General features: G+C 34.5%; 1 protein-coding gene across 4 annotated transcripts in view; it reads left to right on the top strand.

Annotated features, from left to right (window-relative positions):
- POT1 (protection of telomeres 1) overlaps nt 1-17338 on the top strand; it is an 86779-nt gene that overhangs the window by 44332 nt on the left and 25109 nt on the right. For 3 of the 4 annotated variants that reach the window (XM_067315506.1, XM_067315498.1, XM_067315519.1), the window contains 2 exons: nt 8227-8517; nt 11320-11475. In XM_067315506.1, the coding sequence (XP_067171607.1) occupies nt 8227-8517; nt 11320-11475 (447 nt within the window). The remainder of the gene's footprint in view (nt 1-8226; nt 8518-11319; nt 11476-17338) is intronic. The other variant, XM_067315513.1, reaches the window with a different exon arrangement.

Here is a 17338-nt window from a genome sequence, read left to right as displayed (position 1 = left end):
GCTCAGCACTTCTACAACTCAGTTCCTATGTGATTCAAGTTGAGTTCTTGGAGGATGAAGACCAAACGAGTGACCTCTCATGACAAACTTGCTTATGTGACTTCTTCAGTTTAACATTTCCATAGCAATTACAAAGATCAACGTCTTAATTCTCTGGCTTTCTATCATAGTAATCTTGATATTACTGTCCTCTTTTACTTTTGTGACTTGATTTCTTTAGTACATAGGCTCTAGTTGCTGGAATGAATGAGGCAAGACTCTTACCGACAGCAGCTTCTTCATTACACAGCTCTGATTTATCACCACTGTGCATATTGAGTCATGCATTGAATAGGAAAATGTCCTGTGGAAAAATAGGGTTATGAAACAGGATATCATAATATAAATATACCATGAGCTGAAATGTGTTTGCACAGATGACATGTGCAAGCATGTACGTAACTATGGCACCTACTAACTTTGGATGCTACTTGTTTTAATTTTAATGTTCTAACTTTGTAGTTTGGATGCAACTTCATAGATCTTTAGAATAACAAACAGGAGAAAAACAGCAAGAAAAAAAAACACATTGCTTGCACGCTGTCATATTGATATTCAGGTAGTTCAAAATCTTTAGATTCACTATATAAACGCATTTCTCCTTTGGGCAAAAATGTCTTATATCCATGACATAGGTGGTTATTCTCTCTATAGCCAGAGTCAGTTGACAAGAATAAGATACGTTGGGTTTTTTTGTGAGTTTCAAAGCTGTTTGCCTTTTCACAGAGGATTGATACTTGGAAATCTAAATATTAAGCATATGAAGCTTTGCTTCATAAAAACATAAACGGATCAATCACATCCTCTATTTTGCTATCCCTACTAGTCCTATCCTGTCTCTTTCTCCTTGAGCATCACTCTCCTCAACCCAGTAATACTTAACAGCATTTGTCCCACTAGGTTTCTAGCCTCAGTCTTTAGGCCAGTCTTGCCATTATTTCCAGTAACAATGCCCTTCTCGTTTCTGTTTTCAGCTACAGGGTTTCTTTTATCAGTGTATTTCCACTGGCCTACTCCAATTTTGTCCCATTAAAGTTGGTTGCTTCCTCTTCCTTGCTACGTGCTGCAAAATGGAAGCTGCTGAGAAACACAGGAGAAGAAGTATCTGTTTGCTCAGTTCTTGCTCCTGGTCAGCTCTGGCCATAGCTGCCTGACTGATAAGGATAACAGCTTAGGTATAGAGCATACGGAGTGAATATAAAATCTTGGGAGAAGGTGGATCTCAGGAAAGATTAAATCTTTCCATTAAATCTTGGGAGAGCTGCCAGACTCTTGGTGTCTTCTGAGTAAATGTTGTCAAAATTTAGAAACTTGGCCAAAGTTACATGTGAGACTTCACTGTAAAGGATATTAAAGAACATGTTGCCTACAGCAACAGTGGAGACCCTGTTTTCAAATTCTTTCTCTGAAGAGTGAAAGCAAGTAAAATTATTTACTAAACAATTGTAAGATTATTTTTAACACAGGGAAGCTAACATTTTTTCTTGGAAGTGTTTGTATTACTGTTGTTTTTTGCTTCCCTTCAACAATTATTTAAAGCATACAATTCACTTTGGAATTTTAATGAAGTTATTAAAAACAAGCATTCATTCTTTAGAAAAAAAAAAAGTCAAGAAACATTAACTGTAGACAGTGATAGGAGTTCCACTATAATTAGAAGTCTTAGTGCTTTGCATGTGTTTTCTGAAATTTTCTTCTGAGTTCTTTTAGTTGATGAGTTCATTAAGTCTTAAATATTTAGGAAATATTCCAAAATACAATAATATATTTCTTTACTAGAATCTTCTCCAATATACTGTGCCACTTTCTCTGAGGAATATACCAAAGGCAGTATCACATTGCCTCCCCTCCCCTTTTTTTAATGATTATCAAAAGGGAAATTATTTCAGCTGTTTTAAACATATATGCTTTTTGTATATAATATGTTGACAAAAATAGTTATAGCATGTTCATGTGAACTGTTAAAGGAAATGTACAACGCACTGTTCGTTTTCATCTTTCTATTCCATTAGTGCAAAAATTTCTGATAATCATGTTTTGAGGACAGCAGTTCTCAGGAATAGTAGAGGATAGCTTTAATTTTTGGCCTTAATAGCTAGATGTATTTTTCATATCTTCATAAAGATTCATTTTGCTTCCATATTACTATCAGTTTTATAAGGGGGTGCCTGCAGCTAGTTTTCGTAATTCATTTTTGTTGTTAAACATGTTCAAAATGGTGTAATTTATATTTGGACACAGATTATTTACTGACTTATTTCAAACTGGTTGTCTGTTCCAGTACCACCTCTCTATTCATACAGCTGAAGTTATGTGTATATTATGATTACAATATTAACATTCAAATATGAGGAAAATATAATCAGGATACCATATTATACAAACTTGTGTAAACTGTGATTTAGTATACTTAGTGTGAGAAAACACTTACAAAATATAAGAAAACATTCCAAAAGTATTTGGGAATTTTGGGGAGGCAGGAGACTGTTTTCATAAATGCAGCATCTGTGACAACTAACAAACCTTTAAACTGAAATTAATCTGAGAATACTGATTGGTGTTAAGGCTTGGGTTCAGTTGTCTAGCATTTTTGAGCAGTAAAAGTTAAGTTAGTACGTCAGTAACAATTCAAGGAGCCTTCATAATTTTTGTTGTTGTTGTAGTGCTTGTTCATTTGCATGTTCCACTATGGGTTGTGTATATCATTTTGCAATGTTTTTTTCAGATAGAAATTTGTCTTCAGTGTTCATATTCTTTTTTTCCCCCTTTCCATCCCATCCTATCTCATCCCTCTCTTGTGCACTGCATGAATGTCAGAACGGAAAGCAAATGTTTCCCACTTTCTCAGCTGACTCTTGCTCATGACCGAGTTTCTGTTGTTAGTTGAAAATATAGTTTCACAGCTGCTGTCCTCCTGTTTTTTGTCTTTCTTTTTTTGGTATATGTTTTTTGGTTTCCTCACACCTACTGCCTGTTGGGGGAGGGGAAAGAAATGAGTTCATGTTTAGCATTCGTCATGGAACTCTCACTAGCCTAGGAGGGGTTAATTTTCGCCTTCTTCAGGCAATGCCTCACAAAAGGCTCACAGATTTGAATTAGGAGTTTTGTCACAGTAATGGAGTTTCCTCTGCAAATAAAAGAAATACCTGTTTCTTACCTGTAGACCCACACATTCCTGAAAAATATGTTCTCCCTGTGTCTTTTCTGCATAGGAAAGATTATTTACTCACATTCAAAGTGCATCTCACTGGATAAATCTGAGCTAATCTTTGACTTTAAAGGTATAGCTTTTCAGATTAGCTTTGAAAAATGTTTGATTAAAGTTGTTCTGTTGCTCCCAAGTCTGGAGAGGGCTAGTAAGAAAAATCTCCAATTGTCATACTCCTGAACTTTTAGATTCTTCTTAGCTCCATGCAATTCCTAATAAAATTCAGAAGAGTTTGAGCAATGGTGGAACAGTATGATAGGTGATCTCATCAATATATTTACAGTGTTCTTAAAGGTGGTGCTGGGAAAATGGCATATTGCATTTAGTGACTACAGTCTCCGAGATGGACAGAACATCATAGATCCAGGACTTTGATTTTTCTCCAAGCAGTCCATAATACAAGGGAGTAACTCCACCTAATAGAAAGGGCCATTTAGGAATTATATTATTGAGGCCATTCATACCATAAAAAAATTCAGGAAAATCCTGTTGGGTTTTATTTAGTTGGTCTGAGGCATACAAACATCATTTGTTACCAGGACACCTTCTCAACCTGCTCCTGCTTTGTTTCATATTTAAACTGTCAGAAGCACTGATAAAGCAATAGCATTTAATAGGAGAAAGCAACCTTTGTGTATAATCCTTCACTGCTCAAATGGCAAACAATATTTACGATGAGATGCCTCCAAGTTTTGGAAGCTCTATAGTTCAATTCAGACAGGTCTGGATCCATGTTATGATGGACCAGTGACTCTTAGATGCCATTGCATTGTGTGTTGGATAGCTATGCAGCCAAACAGGAAGAACCTCATGAAATAAGCTGAGTATCTGGTTAAGTGAACTAAATTTTTGTCTTGACAACAGAAGACCTGTGTGTTTTTTCCCATCAAGTCTGTTCCAACTATTCTAGACCACTTTTCAAGTTAAAATGCAGTGATCTGCCTGTAAAGCATTGTGTAAAGTGATGAGCATTTTGAGAGATTGAAAAACATCCCTTTGTGACTTGCCCCCCTGCCTCAGGACCTAGCATAAGGTAAAATTTTTTTCATCTTCTATGAAGAAAGCCTTGTTAAGAACCATCGTTTACAGGAACAAATCACAAGTTTGTGACACTTAATACTTTGTATTGTCTTTGTGGATATATCCTGGGTTCCTGTCTATGTTTCTATATGGATTTTCACTTGAAACATAACCCATGTGCAGGCATTTTTCCCCAGATTTCTATAAATATTTTAGAACATACAATACAGTCAAAACATATTGTAATCTATGCTGGGAAGCTTTATAGATCTTGAGATGATGGGTCATAGTATGGCAAAGGGAGTGTTTCCAAGGGTGGTTCTTCACTAGGAGAGTAGTGCATTATTGAAACAGGTTACTTAGAGAGATTGTGGAGTTTCCATCCCTCTTCCGTCACTGTTTACTTGTTTGAGATAATGAGATCTTGCTTCTCTTGTCAACTGAACCCTATTTGGGTCACATAGAGTGGCATATGTTTGTATACAAGTGTTTAACTGAGTGGAGTAATTTGTTCACTGCAGTAACTGTAATTCTTAAGATGTGTTGCCCACAGGCAATCTTGCACCCTTTCTTTCCTCTTCACTGGCATCTCATGTATAGTAGGATTCTGCAGTTGAGAGAAGAATGGGTAGGAAAATGTGAACGCTGATTTTCTATTGTTTTATTGCCAACCGTGAATCATGGGGATCACGTGTGTGTTTTGATCACTGCTAAGGTAAAAGCTATCCTATAGTGAGGGCTGAATGTATATCCAAACTGGAATATAAGTTTGGACAATGTATTTGAAACAACGCTGGTTGTTGTGGTCAGGACCTTTTATTATTTAATTAGTGCCTTCTAGGTATGTGCATTCTATTTGTTAAATGGATCCAATCTGAAAAGCTTTTTATCAGAGAAATCTCTATTATATGTTGTCTTTGCAAAGCATTTCTGATATTCTAAGATGATCTGTGACTCCAGTGGTTTTGTAATAGTCCTTTGTATTGCACTTGCCTTTACAATTTAACAATCGTTTTTGATTGAAAGGTACCTTGGAGATGCTCTTATTCCAGTTTTATACTTTACTCACTGTCACACTTCCCTCTTCCATTGAATGAGCTGAATAACATTAGTTTTACTAAAATAGAGTTCAAGTGTATTAAGTTACTGTAAATCTATTTATAAAGCATTTCAAGATTAGTGTCTTTCAAGTGAGTATATTCAGGATAGAGTTCTGTCCAACTGAAAGCAACGGAGGTTTTTTCCGTTGAGTTTGGGGTGTTGTTCCACCTTCAATTCTTTAGTTTAAGAAAGCTTAGTCAAAGGCTCCCACAGACAGCCTGTTTTGGAACCTACTTGCCTGCTTACTGCAAGCAAAACTCATGCTATCTGCTCTTTTTGTCCCCGAAGATATTTTGTGTTTAGCAAACATTATGTATTGTTGCCACCCATATCAAAGAATTTTTCTCCAGTGGCATCTTCCCTCCCTCCATCATCATCATAATAATAATAAACTAAAGCCCACTGACAATTACACAAAAACCACTGGAGGGAATTCTCATCTTATGCAAAAGTCTCAAGTTAGCCCTTTTCCCTAAGTTTAATTCAATTTGAAAATTATTTAAGTGTGAAAATATAACTAGTTTATAGTATCACTGCTTAACTTGATTTGAGATCTAGAGTGCTGTAATGAAACAACATTTGCCCAAGAATTTTGTTTGTCTCACACTCCAGTGATTCCTCATCACTTTAGCAACGATTTGTTTTTAAAAGACAAGCCAAGAGAATTTCTTTTGAGCATCTTCTGTTCTATGGGCCTGACAGAAGTCCCTTTCCCACCTAGGAAATATTTTTCCTTGAAAACCATTCCACATTCTACATTTACTTTTTCTATTTGTTCTGTTGATTGCTAAAGAATGTTGTTGCATTCTGCTTACCTTTGAGACCACTCAGTGGCCTCTCTGCTTACCCTAAGGAAACTTCTTTTTGCTTCAGAATCACTGGTTAATTTTTTCATCATGACACTTATGGTTTACCTTCTTACATATTTTATTTCTTTTGTTATTTTATAACTGCCTTTTCCTACATTCAGGCTGATATCAAATCCATTAAATGAAAGTACTAGGAGATGTCATAAGTACAGTATGTTCAAACTTAAGAATACTGAAAACCTTAAGAATACTGAAAATATGACATCAAGGCTTTGGAGAGTGGAGAAAATAGTCTGTGGTGAAGTAATAGTGGAAGCCCAGGGAGACAAAATAGTTTCTTGAGCTGCCTTCTTGGAAAATTAAGAGCCATCATAAATATCTGTGTTGGAGGTCTAGAACAGAATTTTTAGTAAGAAGTCAAGGTATCTTGATGATTTAATTAAATAAATTAGTGAAGAAATTAATGAATAGATATAGGTAAATTGGAATTAAATACTTTGACATGTGAGACAAGATACTTAGAAATGTGCTTGAAGTATCTTTTGATAGCGGGTGAATAAATAAAATTAATGAAAGAGGGCTTTCTCTCCTCTGGACGTTACTTATTTTGAGAAACCATAGGATATATTGCCAGTGACAGCAAATAAGGTAAAGCTATGCATTTATCCCAGATAATGTCTTGCTCTTGCACTGCAACATTCTTTTCCAGATTGTGAGTAATTTGTACTTCAAAATAATTGGTTATGAAAAACTGTGTACTTTCCTGATTTTTCCACTGGCTTTTGTTGTACTTTCAAAATTTAAATCTAAAGGTTAAAAGACTAAAGTCTTACAATGTTACAGTTGAGAAAAAAATACATCGTGAACTGATGTAATCCATTAGTCAGGTCTGGAGAATGTTTAAGTACATGAAACTTTATCCTAGAGATGATCCTTAAGACATTTATGCTTCTAGACAAGACCTATGCCAAAGTAACAGGGATTAAAGGACTTCCTTTTAGCAAGCTTGAACTGCTTTTCTTATGAATTCACTAAGAATACCTGGGGGTATTTTTTTTTTTTTTTTAATCCGTGTTATAAACTTTAGGGCAAAATTGTTGTCAGTGTCTTGGTCAAATGTTGCTATTTAGAACTTCTTTGTTACATCTTTTGGGTTCTGCACTTTTAAATCAGTAGGATTTTTAACCATTTGATAACTGAGCCCTCTTGGAATCTTAAACTAGATTTTCTCATAAATGGCTTATTCAGAAGTCTTATTCCTTTTTGGTAAGCAAATTTTAATTAAAAAGGAATGCATATAAATAGCTGGTTAAATCAAATTTGGAGATTTCTGGATCACGAATTGTGTGGGTGTTGTAGGGAGCAATAAGAGACTACTTGGTCCTTGAAGGAATGCCTCAGAATGTGGACACTGTTTTGCATGGTAGCAGGTACACTGCTAAATCAGCAGGATACAAGGGACCTGCCATGTGCAAGGCAGTCGATATAGAAGTAATAATGAAAGTTATATTCATAATTCAGGGGAAGAAAACTGCTCCCTGTTTGCTTTATAGAAAAAAATTATCTCCTAGAATTGATATTTTATTCCTCAGTTCCTTAATATCAGAAAGCGTGGTCTATCATGAGATGCAGAAACAAGAATCCATAATTTCTTTTCTCTTACAATGCTCTGCTGTGTGACCCTTAAAAATTAATTTTGCTGATGCCTCAGTTTCCCCATCTGTAAAAACAATAATGATGCATTCTCCACTTACACACTTTGAGGTTGGTGAATAAAATGCTGTGCACTGATGCTATGTATTTGCAGGTATATATTAGTCTGCCTCTTCAGGAATTACTGGTATTGTTATATTTTCTGCTTATCCACTTTGTCTAGATTATGTTAATTTGCTCGTTTGGGTTTTGTTCTGTTTTGTTTTGACTCTTTCTCCTCATGGTACCAGGAACAAAAATGATCAATGGGCCATTCTTTACGGATGTGTTAAAACTGAAACATATGTGTATTTTGATGCAGTGCAGCCATTTTTTTTTCTTTGTATTTTGTTACAGATCAGGGAATACAACGGACAGATGCAGGGAATTACCAGTGGGGGATTTGCATCCTTGACATTTGATGGCTCTGTAGGTGCACCTGTAGTTCCTCGAACCTCTAGTAAATTGTACACTTTCTTAGATGAAGAGCAGAAAACAATAGAAGAACTACGTGCTTGGGCAGCTAGTAATCTTTCCATCTCTGGACCCACAGCAAAATTATCTGGTGTTCAGCCAATGCTGTTCTTTGATCTCACTTGCCAGCTGGTAGGGAAAGCAAGAGTGGATGGATCTTCTTTTCTTCTAAAGGTAGATTTTTATTTATTTTTTAATAATTTGTTAAGACTTATGTTTTAAGACATCACGATTCAGAGTTTTGACAAAACCAACATATTATTTGATTTAATTATAATTTAATTTATAATATTAATTATATTGTGTAGGTGAGTATTTAGAGGTTAAGTGAATTTATGGTCTGTGACCATTTTACTTTTATGGAACCAAGATAGAAATCCCTGTTCTCTGTAAAGTTATTCATCTAACTTATTTCTTTAGAGAGGTTTTGTAAGATGGCATTGTTATGCAATAGAGTTTCACAAACATTTTAAGATAAATATTGCAGGGCTTCTTAAAGCTGAAAAATATTGTTAATTTTAATTTTAACCTTGTTTTCTAGTCAGCAACAATTATTGTGGGGTTTTTTAGCTGTGCCTGTAGGATGTAGCTTAATGCAGCTAGCACTCTCTAGAAAACAAATGAATGAGCGGATTGATTATGTTATCTTTTATGATGGATTTTAGGTAGCCTCAATTAGTTATACATAAGTGCTTCAGGGATCCGTGCTTAATAAAAGAACAAAATGCAAAATGTCACACAACAGGAAAGTACTTTCCAGGACCGATCCTTCACATCAGCTAAATAAAAATGGGTCTATGTAATTTTCCTGGATTTAGCTCCAGCTGTATCAGTCCGTTATTCTGAAATGTCTGTTTTTGCTTTTAAGTACTGTAAGTTGATTGTTAAAACCTGAGTGATGAACAGCCTGTTATTTTCCATTTCATGACTTTATATAATTATTCCTTGGTACTACTATATTAAGCCATGCTGTTATAGCATGTTAGGAAGCAACACATTGTATTATTCCTTCATTAAAGTAGCAAAGATTTTTTTTCACAGAGAAAGATGTTTGTACTACACAAAAAAGAAACCTTAAGCATCATCCTATAATATGTTCTGCAGTTGTTACAAATATTTCAATTTAAACTCTCTCTTGTGAAATGGATGTCAAATGAGACCCTCAGAACTTTGTGGACTGTAAGTAAATTGCTCATTAGTTCCTGTTTTTTCATCTATTCTGTAACTTGAGTAAAGGGAAGCTGGTAAGCTCTTGAGGTAATGAGCTTGAGCTGTGCTCATGTTTTTGCAAGTGCAAAAGAAAACCAGCTGCTTTTCTAAGGGATTTTTCTCTTGGGAGGGGAGCTTATTGGTTTAAAAATCTCTTCAAAACATGCTCTGGCTCCAACTCCATCAGTTCCTCCAAGAAAGGACATTTTAAAACTAAACAGTTATCCTTGGATCTGAAGATGTGTTCAGATTATTTCAATCAGTTTGTCAGATCCATCTCTTAAATATAGAACTATCAAAATGTCCCAAATGAAGCTAGCTGGAAAATAATGAGAACTTGACAAACTTACAGTTCTTCTTTCTGTCAAATAAATAATTTCATAACATATAGCCAGTGGAATAAATCTCTGTTTCTCTATCTTAGTTCTGGAAAGGCCTGGATAATTCAGGTAATGGGCAGCATCTCATTCAAAGGTGGTTTTTAAGTATTCGTGGTACAGAATCAGAAGATAATAGGCTTTTTTAAATCTGTGGCAGCATGTACCACCTCATTATCTAGGTTCTTCAGAATACACTCTTATTTGGAAATGCTAATTTGATGTTATAGGCTGTTTTCACTGTGAACAGTTTTCCCTTTTATCTTTGATTTGGGTTGAGTATTTCAACCATCAGTATTCTCAGTGTATTTACACATGGCTTTGCTGCTGCTTAGATCTTTTTCTGTGGGCCCTTTGATCCACAGCAGTTCAGCCTTTCCTGATGATGGGGAGAGGTAGAAACCCTTTAAAACTAACCTTTGGTAACTTTTCTTCCTCTGCAGTGCCAAACTCATGGGATAAAATGTTTTGGTAGCATGAATTGTCTGAAAATTAGCTTCTGTTGGACCAATATGCATGAATTCCTATGAAATGCAGCATTTCAATCTTAGTCTCAAATGCCTCTATATTTTTTATTTTCGATACCAGTTCTCCAAACCATTATTTCTATTGTTGTCTTTGAGAAAAGCACATCTGCAGGAATCATCAACTCATGAAACCATGGTTTATAGGATATATTGCAGAGCAGTTATCACTGAAAGTTTGGAGTTTGATGTGCGTAAATAGATTTTTGGTTGCAAAGTACTGCATCTGTTATTTTCTGTCTGTTGGCAATCTTACTTTTCCACAAAACTTTGGTAGCTCAAAAATAATTCTGTTGATATTTCAGTACTTAGGTATCTATCAGGAACTTAGCTTTAGTCATCCACTTTGTAGAATCTAATTATTAAGTATATGTGAAATACTGATGCTTTTGTACTATGGTCCACATAACTGGCAAGGTAGACTGAAGCAGGAAATCATCAGTAGTTAATGGAGTGTATGCTGTGTACTCAGTCTCCAGATACCACAGCTAGAGTGTATAAAAACTTAGCAGGGATTCAGATATTAAATATATAAAGTTCTGCATGCAATGAAGTCTACTTAGTTTTATCTGCTGGAGAAACAGTTGAGGTTTTGCTAGGGCTAATTTTTTTTTAAATATTAGCAAATTCTAATTTTTGACACTTGATAAAATTCTGTGTGGAGGTTATTTTATACTCTGTAAAGAATAAAAAAAAATTCCCTTAAAATCTATGTGAGTAGTTTAAGGAGCTTAGAACTGAGACTCCAGATAAGATTTCTTGTTGTTAGCAATTTTTAATCAAGCAACAGATTTGTAAAAAATGTTATTTTAAATGTTCAACCTAAAGCCTCTTGAGCATATTCAAGTGATTTATTTTCATTGCAGGTATGGGATGGCACAAAATGCCCCTACCCAACGTGGAAGGTACCTGTGGAAGCAAGAGACCTGGAAGGAGAGAAAGGTCTCCTTCAGCAGCTGCGAAATTTAACAGTGGACATTCTAGTCTATGATAACCATGTACAACTGGCAAAATCACTTAAGGTAATGCACAGTTTAGTATTCTAGCTCTTATTCTGTGGCCTATTTTCTATTTAGAACTCACTTCAGAGAAAGTAACAATTCAGTTCTACTGTTAAGTAGTTTCAAGTATTACTTTTATCTTTTACTGTCTTTCCCCTACCTTTTATTTGAATGTAGAACTCCTTCAACGTGTGTGAAACAACCTCATTACCCTAAACTCACCATGAAAAAATTTTTCCAATTAAGCAGCTCTTTCCAGACTTTGTAATATCATACATAATCCTGTGAACATAATGTTCTCAGAAAATGTATGCTATGCTTAAAAATTATTTTTTTAAATGATATAAAGTGGTGTTAAACTTATAGTCCCATTAAATGCCTGCAAGTCTGAAGTCAATGAAAGATCTGTTCTACAAACCTCTGCATTTTACAGTGCATATCCTCATTTAGTGGGTCAGTAATGTTGATTATGCTTACATAGATAAAAGAACAACATAATTAAGCATTTGATTTTCAGCAATACTGCCATCTTGCTTCTGAATACAGCAATTTAGCAAAAAATGTATCTTTCATTTTATGGCTTGCCTTCTATACACAAGTATGGTTTTTAAGATCTTGTCTTTACCAGAAAATAAAGATAAGTGATATTTTATTTGTAGTTGTTAGTCTGGGGCTATCAGCAGACATGAAATCAATTTGATATATTAATATATGTTCATAAGTAAATACCAGATAATAAAATAGCTGGCATTTGTGTAAGAATTCACAACAAAATGTACTCACAGAAGTGTTTCATTACTTACAGCTTCTCTCACAGAATTATTATCTTGCTAACTAGTTTCGTCTGTTGATGTACATAAATGTTGATGTTTCACTGAAGCAATATATTTTGAAAATGAAGGAAAAATTGTTTAATGAATGTTAATGAAATGTATTTTCTTGAGCATTTGATGATAGTCCATTTATGACTCTCTCCCATATATATTCAGGATTTAATATTGAATATGTGGTACATGGGGTGTATTCATCAGTTCTCCTTTTTTTCCTTCCTATTTATCCTTTCTTCTTTTATGCACGTGTGCCTTTGCTAGATACTGTATTGCATAGCATAAGCTCTAATGCCAAACGGAACAGCTGAGAAACCTGTTTTGACCTTCTGAGCAACACAAGCTCTGGTTTTCTCCTACTACTATGCACAAAGTTGCAGCAATTTCAGTCATTCAAAATGGAAAGTTTAAGTTAGACTATTTCTGACCACCACTTTTCAGTTTTTGCCATAACGGATGGATTGTATTTTAGTGGAGTTATAGAATAAAAAGTTCTGATACCCTAGCAACTAAACTCTAGAAAGATTTATCAAGTTCAGGTTGTAATTTATGCAATTAGTTTTATTTTTTGCTTCACAGAATAATCTAAAGATAACTTAATTAAAACTTTGAGTACTCTTCATAAAATGAGGGCTTTAAGAAAAGGTTTATTTTTAAGTATTAGTGGAAATTATGTCTTATTGGAAGAAAGTGTAATTGAAATACTCTGTGGATATATTAATCCATATATCATCTTATTTAGTTCAGGGTCTTGTTATACAAAGATTAAAGAATCATTTATGCCTAAGCATAAAACTGGAGGGAGTTTAGCATATGCAGAGCATACCTTCCTGAGTGCAGGCATAAGAAGAGTGTGAGTAGAAACTGTACTAGGTGTTTTTTGCCAGTTTATGGTTTCAGAAACAATAAAATTCATTATTCTTTGAGACATCTTTTCTGCATTTGAAAGTACTTTAGAACTGCTTTTCTATGTAAATTGCTGATAAAATGTTAGGTTACACTCTCCAGTGTTGTTATGTACCATTTGCAATAAAAGTTGCAGCTCTAAAATTATGTTTTAGTGCAGGAACTATCTACTTTACACAGCCCTTGGTATCAAGAGGTGCAGACTGAGAAAACCAAAATATTTGCTTTTCTTTTAAAATTGTGTTTGTATGACCATGCTCAGCCAAGGAATCTCTGAGTAAGCATTACACAATCTAGAGATAATGGGTAGTGTATTACAGTCAATTTGTATCAAATCCGAGAGCACAGTGTCAGGAATATTCCTGCAAGATTTTGTTAAAAACTCCTCTTCTGGGCTGTCTGTACAGAAAACACTGAAGATATGAGCATTTTATCCTGTTTCCTCAGTCAACTAATATTTACAGTGTTTGATAGAGAGAACTTCAGTAATATTAAAGATACATTACAATTGATACTGTAAGTAGAATTTGTCACCTATATTTACTGGCCTCCCTTTCCCAGTGGGTAAGACTGTGGCTTTTCAGCATTTGTTGCTTTAGCAGAATACATGCAGAATTTTTGGAAATCTTATATCCACAGGAAATGGATCATTTCCTGGAGCAAAAAGACATAAATGGAGCTACAAATAAGGAAAGACAGTGGTGTTCACTGCTTTTTTCAGAATATCCCTCTTCTTCTGGCTACCTTTGGTGCATGAGGCTTTCCCGTTATTCCAGGAACCTGAACCTGCAACCTGCACATGATTCTTAAGTCTCTTTCTTAACCTAGCTTTTCCAGAGGTTCTCAGGATTCACTCAGGCCTCAACTTATAACTTGAGAATAGGTTTGTGACATGGGTTTCTCTGCCTGGGGGAATTTTGGTAGATAATAAGTGTTATGATGAGTATCAGTGATCAACAGTGGAGGTCTAGCTATTCACAATTTGAACTCAGGTTAGAGATTTCCTTCATGGACAGTCATACGTTGAGTATGTGGCACTGTGAATTCCCCTCACGATTATCATTGTCTATTTTGTATTACAATGTATTTTCTAGTTAGTACAATGAAAGTAATTAACTTTTTAAGCGTGCATACAAGTTCAAGTCATTAGTTTCAGAGTGTTTACCTCATGTTATATATCTTTAGATGAAGAATTTGAGTGTTTTCCCCTGTGTTCCTCCTGTGCTATTCAATGTCTTTTCTATGCTTTTTGATAGTGCTTTAGACTAAGTCTTGCTTGGTTATTGATGTCTGAGTCGCATTTCCAACCTGCTTGTTACATGAGTTGCATGGTTACAAAATCTTCATATTTTTCAGGCCTAGGTAGTGTTATTTTCACCTGTCTATTGTATTTTTCCCACCTCTGTCTCTACAATCATTGAAAAGACCCCCCCCTCCCCCCCCCAAAAAAAAACCCAAAAATCTTTTAATGGATTTAAGCTGTTTTTTTTGTTTTTTAATTCCTTGGATACAAGGGTCTGCGCCCAAATGCTGTGTATATCCTTCCTGTCCCTTGCAAAAAGTTGTACACAATTTACTCAAATTTGACTGTTGATATGATAAAATAATACAAAGAAATTGCTTTGAATATCATCAGTTATAAAGCCAGAAAAATTAGTATAGATTGATTTGGTTAAGTGATTTCGTAGAAAAACTGTTGTCATGAGTGTCTTTCTGGCCAATCCTGAAAGTTTAACTGCCATGACATATGACCTTTAAGATTTTATCAGTGTCTTAAACAAATTTTGACATAACCCTGTTGGTTTTGAAGCAATTATGAGAATTTGCTATTCTGAAAACTGCTTTAGCTTTGGCTGGTTCCTGGGAGCTGTATGTGATTCCTTTAATTTTATTTTTTAGCCTTAATATCTATGTTTAAAATAGTCATACTTAAATTCGACTGAAAATAGGATGCTAATATATTTATAGCATTGCCAGAAATGTGTTTTTATTATTTTAATTTCATTTTAAATAAACTTGCCCTAAATGAGGTAGATGGGTAGTTCATAAATAGAATTACTCTAAAGAGTTGCTTTTGTCCTAGACTTCAGTGACAGTTCAAAAAATCATAGTGTTTGTTACAATGTAGATCATAATTTTGTCTCAGACAAGTATATAATATATACTTTCTGCAGGCATTCTATAAACTGATCAAAAATGCTATAACATTTTTAGCTGTAACACCCATAATTTTTGCTCACTGATGTTAATAAGCAATGCTGCCTCCCGAAGGAATTTATGGAAATTGCAGTCTGTCTTGAAAAGTCAGATTTGTTACTCTGTTGACATACATCTGCCTGACTTTTTCAATATTTTGCAATGCTGATTTTAATTACATCTCCTTAGTATAGTTATGAGCAATATTAAAATATCTAAAATTAATAGCATTTGCAAAAAATGGGGAGTGATCTGATCAAATACACATGGAGTAAGCAATATTTTTATAAATATCAGGAAAGCTTGAGTAAAGTCTGTCTTGGAGTGTTGCAGTAAAACATGTAATTCGGTTGAATTTTCCTTGATTTCAGCACACAGTTTTAGAAGACAAGAACAATACTTTATTTTTTTGGGCTCTTAGCTCTCTTCTACCACTTTTAACATTTTATGTTTGTACAAATAATTAGTAATTTTAAATTTCTAGCTTTGTGATGCATTGTTTTGAAAGCAAAACAAAAATTCTTCAATTATAATAGGTTCTTTTCTGTTCATATACAAATAGTCAAAAAAAGTAGTTTGGCACTAATATATTAAGGTGATTTGAGAAGCAGAACTTAGCTAAGAACTTAGCAAAAAATGTTTATCCAAAAGCATTTGTCATAGTTGTTAGATTATTTTTGTAGTATGACTGTTCTTTGCAATTTTATACTGGATCAGAAACATCAAAAATCTAAATACATAAAAAATGTACCTCGAAATTTTTATGCACAAGTGAAATGGAAAGTCTAATAGGCCAAATTTATATATCCGTTACCTTCGTTGGCTCCCATAAAATACAAATCACCTGCAAGACTCTCATATCAGCTCTGAATTTCTCAGCCAAATTTATGTCTAGCTGAAATCTTTAATCTTCTTTTTTCTTTATGATGGGAAAAATTTTAAAACAAACAAAACGGAGAACAGTAGCATATAAGCAGTTTCTATGACATAAGTTCCATAGATTGCATTCCGCTTTAGCATTTGCAGTGACTGCATTCGCTTTTTGGATTTCCGAAAACTTCCTCTAAGAATCTTTTTAATATCATATTTTTATGATTATTTTAGTTCTTTCAAGCATCTTAAAAATAGCATGATTTTACTTTTAAAATTTTCCTGAAATTTATTCTCTATTATGAAGTAGATAGATAGTGGTAGATAGTACCTATGCAATGCTATAATACCATGCAGTTCCATCTTATCTTGAACAGGTACCAACTTCTTGAGGCTTTTCAAAGTTCTTCCTATAAAGCTCCATTTAACTAAATGGTCTACGATTAAGTTGACCGTAAATAAATGGTACATAAATAAGTAGGAGTCTACAAATGAGTGGTCTGCACTTACTCACACTTAAGATTTTGAGAATTTTTTTAATTGACCTTTCCTGGTTGCAGCCTTTCAACTCTTTTTAATTGGCATCTTTCAGGTTTCTTGTGTTCTTGCTGCAAGATTTTTTTTTTCTAGCTATTTTATCTTTTAGTTTCTGAGCTAAGGGATGGTGTCATAATTTTTTATTTAAAGAGTCTTATTAACTGTTTCACAATATGGATTGTATTCTACTTCTGTAGTTATCTCCACTTCCACTTTTCTGTTCTCAGTTATACAGAGCAGCTTTTTCCCAGTGTTGGTAACACAGTCTCAATTATGCAAGGTGGGATAGAAGGGAGGGAAGAACATTATTAAGAACATATTCAAATGAAGTTTAGCACTTGGAAAGAAAAAAAGGCTTCCAGATAAGCATCTTAACTGCAATCTTAACATGCAAGCTGTCCTTTTGGTATCAGTGGGCCTTCTTGCATGCTTGTGTGGTTCTGTTGGAGCTTAGGAATAGAAGGGAAAGGAGGACCCAAGGAGTTTGCGGAATTTGTCCTGAAGTGCCATTCTTACATATCACTGGAGATGCTGGAGATGCAGTACCT

Source organism: Apteryx mantelli, chromosome 1 (assembly GCF_036417845.1).
Source record: "Apteryx mantelli isolate bAptMan1 chromosome 1, bAptMan1.hap1, whole genome shotgun sequence".
Classification (NCBI taxonomy): Eukaryota; Metazoa; Chordata; class Aves; order Apterygiformes; family Apterygidae; genus Apteryx; species Apteryx mantelli.
This window is presented reverse-complemented; position numbering and strand designations above follow the sequence as displayed.